The 3,241-nt window shown below is 38.3% G+C and overlaps 1 protein-coding gene across 1 annotated transcript; it reads right to left on the reverse strand.

Moving 5' to 3' along the window:
- On the reverse strand, window positions 257–2,933 carry LOC109231972 (heterogeneous nuclear ribonucleoprotein H2). The gene is made up of 2 exons (XM_019397586.1): window positions 2,812–2,933; window positions 257–1,354 (listed from the first exon to the last, which is right to left on the reverse strand). Exons 1-2 carry the CDS (start codon window positions 2,826–2,828, stop codon window positions 574–576), a joined length of 798 nt encoding a protein of 265 aa, XP_019253131.1. The 5' UTR covers window positions 2,829–2,933; the 3' UTR covers window positions 257–573.

Raw genomic sequence — 3,241 nt, forward strand, 5'->3', positions numbered from 1 at the left:
GCATGTGTTTGGCAAAGTTGTCAAGAAATGGTAATGTGAAGGGATGCTTGACGTTTTCCGAAAAGATTGTGGTTTCTCTGTAAAAAAAATATTATTCTTTGTAGAAGTTTGAATGGTGAACTGTCGATGTGCTTAGCTCATTATGTTCCTTTTTGTAGCTAATATATGGTAAGAAATTAAAAAAAAGGGCAACTTACTGGGGGATGAGATTGCCGCCCAAGGCAAAAATTAGCACTTTGTTGGAACATAACCATCCCAAAAAAAGCATACAGTAATAACAATAGTCAAAATTAGTCCATCCCATCCTCGTAAAAACCAAAAGAAATTCAAAAATAGAAAATTAATGGATGGAGAAGAGTTCAAAGCAAATTAAGCAAAACCCAAAACTAAGATATCCGAGAGGGAGAACCACAACTTACATAGCTGTTCGATATAAGTTTGTCTAGGAAAACATACTTCAGGGGGGTGCAAAAGAAGACAATCCTTAACAACTGCTACAATATCCCCAAGAGAAAGAGGTGAACGAAATATATGATGCCTAAAAATGCTCCACACGGCCAGAAATAATTAGCATCACTGTCGTGACCTTGACTCCGCTCGTCTAGCTTCATCTGGATGTGAAGGAAATAGCTCAATGTACCTAGATCCAATCTTCATATTGTCCTTGCACATAGCTTTCTTGGCCTCTTCAGCAGAGGCAAATTCCACATAAGCCTCTCCAGTAGCTTTTCCATCGGGGCGATATGCAATGTGTACCTTGTCAGCTGAAACATTGAATTCCTCTCCGAAAAACCTGGCAATATCTGTTCTCCTAACACTGTATGGGAGACCTCGCAATTTCAGTATCTCAGTGTACTCCATTTGATCTTTGTTCATAGATCTCTTTGGTCGAGATGGAGGAGGGGAAGCACGATATTCATAATCATAACCTCCTTCCTTCACATCAGCGGCTATAGCTTCGTAATACTCTTCCTTCTTGCAGCTGAAAACTTCCACATATCTCCTCCCCATGTTCTGCCTGTCCCTTTGAAGAGCATAATCAACTTGCATGTGACCAGCAAAGACAACAAAAGCATCCCCAGTGAACCGTCCGTCCTTGTTGACCAGGAAAATATCCACAATATCCAGGCCAGCAAAGAACTTGTAAACATCAATTTCGCTGCAGTTGAATGGAAGACCCCTCAAACGAACAACAGGAAATCCGGAGGGCTGAAATCTGCTTCCATAGCCATAAGACTGGTGATAACCACTTGAACCGCTGCTCACTGCGAAGTAGGGATTTGATTCCATCATTCTTGGTCTCTTTGAGCCGATCTCGTACCCGTCCGAAACCCCCCCGCTCCCCAACATTGCCCTTCAATTATTCATACCCAAAAAAAAGGAAAAATCCCCCACTCAACCTTGTTAATAAAACCAATCCCAACCCATATGTTTCCTACAACCTAGTTTCCAATACCACTTATGCTAAAAAGAATATCATAACATTACACATGCATCGCGAAAAACATAATAACAAATTACCACAGAAATGAACACAGTAAACAAGAGAGAGATTCTCGGGTCCAACACACAAACTTCTAAAAAAAAGGAAAGCTTTTCCATGAAAGGAATCTGTCCTTTTCTAGTTCAAAATCTCTAGCGACAAGCAAACTCATCCACATAATGCACATAACCAATTAACCACATCAATAGACCATTTTGAGCTCAAAAATCTTCCAGCTTACCGTCAAAAGGGGGAAAATCACCCAAAATCCTAAGGCAGAGGGAGTCTAACTATGTAACTTAAACTCTAAAAATCAGGAAATTCACATTGGTAGCACAAGACCCTAAAAAATGTGATAACGATGTGAACTTATAAGGTCAAAGATTTCATTTATGAGGTTCCTAAGTTGATAAAAAGTAAAGAGAATCATAATTTGCAAATTTTTAAAACTTTTCCGCAGCTCCCTACAAGTCTGATGACCTTAAGAACTGAAAAGTTCAAAGATTTTATTTTTATGATTCTTCTGTTAAGACGAGCAAAGAAAATCTTATTCTAACAAATTGTTATTACTCTATCAACAACACCCTAAGGTTCAGATGTCAAACACGGAATAAGCAACAGAGAGACACAAATATACCTTCACCTCACCCCACTCTTTGAAAACGGAAAAGAAAGAAAAGATCAAAGATTTCTCAAGCTTCCCATTCTACCCAATAAGGAAGCCTCAATTAGTGTTTACAGGCTTAAATCCAACAACCAATTAAGCCTCATTCCAAACTAGTTAGGGTGGAAGGTATCACAAATTCGGATCCAGGATTTAAACATTAAGGGTTCTAGTTCCGAATTCTTTCACAACCTATTTGATTTACCGGGTTCAAAGTCTAATATTTGTACTTCTTTAGTGAATTTTGTAACACACACCTTTTATAAGGTAGGGGGTAAGGTCTGTCTACACACTACCCTCCTCATACCCCACTTATGGGATTACACTGGGTTTTTTGTTGTTGTTGTTGTAACACATACAAATTCTGAGCCAAAGTTACTAGGTTCAGATGAACCCGTAATATTAGGGGTACATCCGCCTATCTTATGAATCTTATATATCCATTCTACTCTATTTGAGCTATTTAATTCTATAACAATAATTTGTCTTTTAAAGTAAGTGACATGATCAATCGCAGAATCAAGCAGTAGTCGAACAATTTAAGAAACGTGCATCAAATCAATATACAAGAAGGGGCAAAATCGCCTAAACAAAACAAAAATCCCAATTCATATCATCAGCAAAGCATTTAATTTATCACCAAAAGGGAATTAGGTAAACTTACCCTCTTGATCCGTACATGGCTCTGTGAATTTGGTTGAAAAAATCTGAAGCTGATTGGATGAGAATATGAAATTTCAACCTATTGACTCGATTTGAAGCTTCGATAATGAACCCTAGAGTGCCACCTTCGAAGGAACAACGCAGAGAAAATAATAGGGGAAACCCTAGCTAAGGTCCTAAGCGTAGATATATTACATTTACACGAGAGCCTATTGTGCGACTTAATTAAACGACGTCGTGACAAATTTCTGTTAGATAAAACGACATCGTCTTGAGCGACATGTAGCTTAAACAAGCATATACAGGATATTTCTTCGTAGAGAAACACCAAAAACAAAAGGGTCAAAGACATATAGCCCCCTAAAGTTGTCATATTTTTCATATGAACATCTCAATTGTGACTGATCACTATTGAGCCCTTGAAGTTAACA

The sequence above is a fragment of the Nicotiana attenuata genome, chromosome 9 (assembly GCF_001879085.1).
Source record: "Nicotiana attenuata strain UT chromosome 9, NIATTr2, whole genome shotgun sequence".
In the NCBI taxonomy this organism is placed as follows: Eukaryota; Viridiplantae; Streptophyta; class Magnoliopsida; order Solanales; family Solanaceae; genus Nicotiana; species Nicotiana attenuata.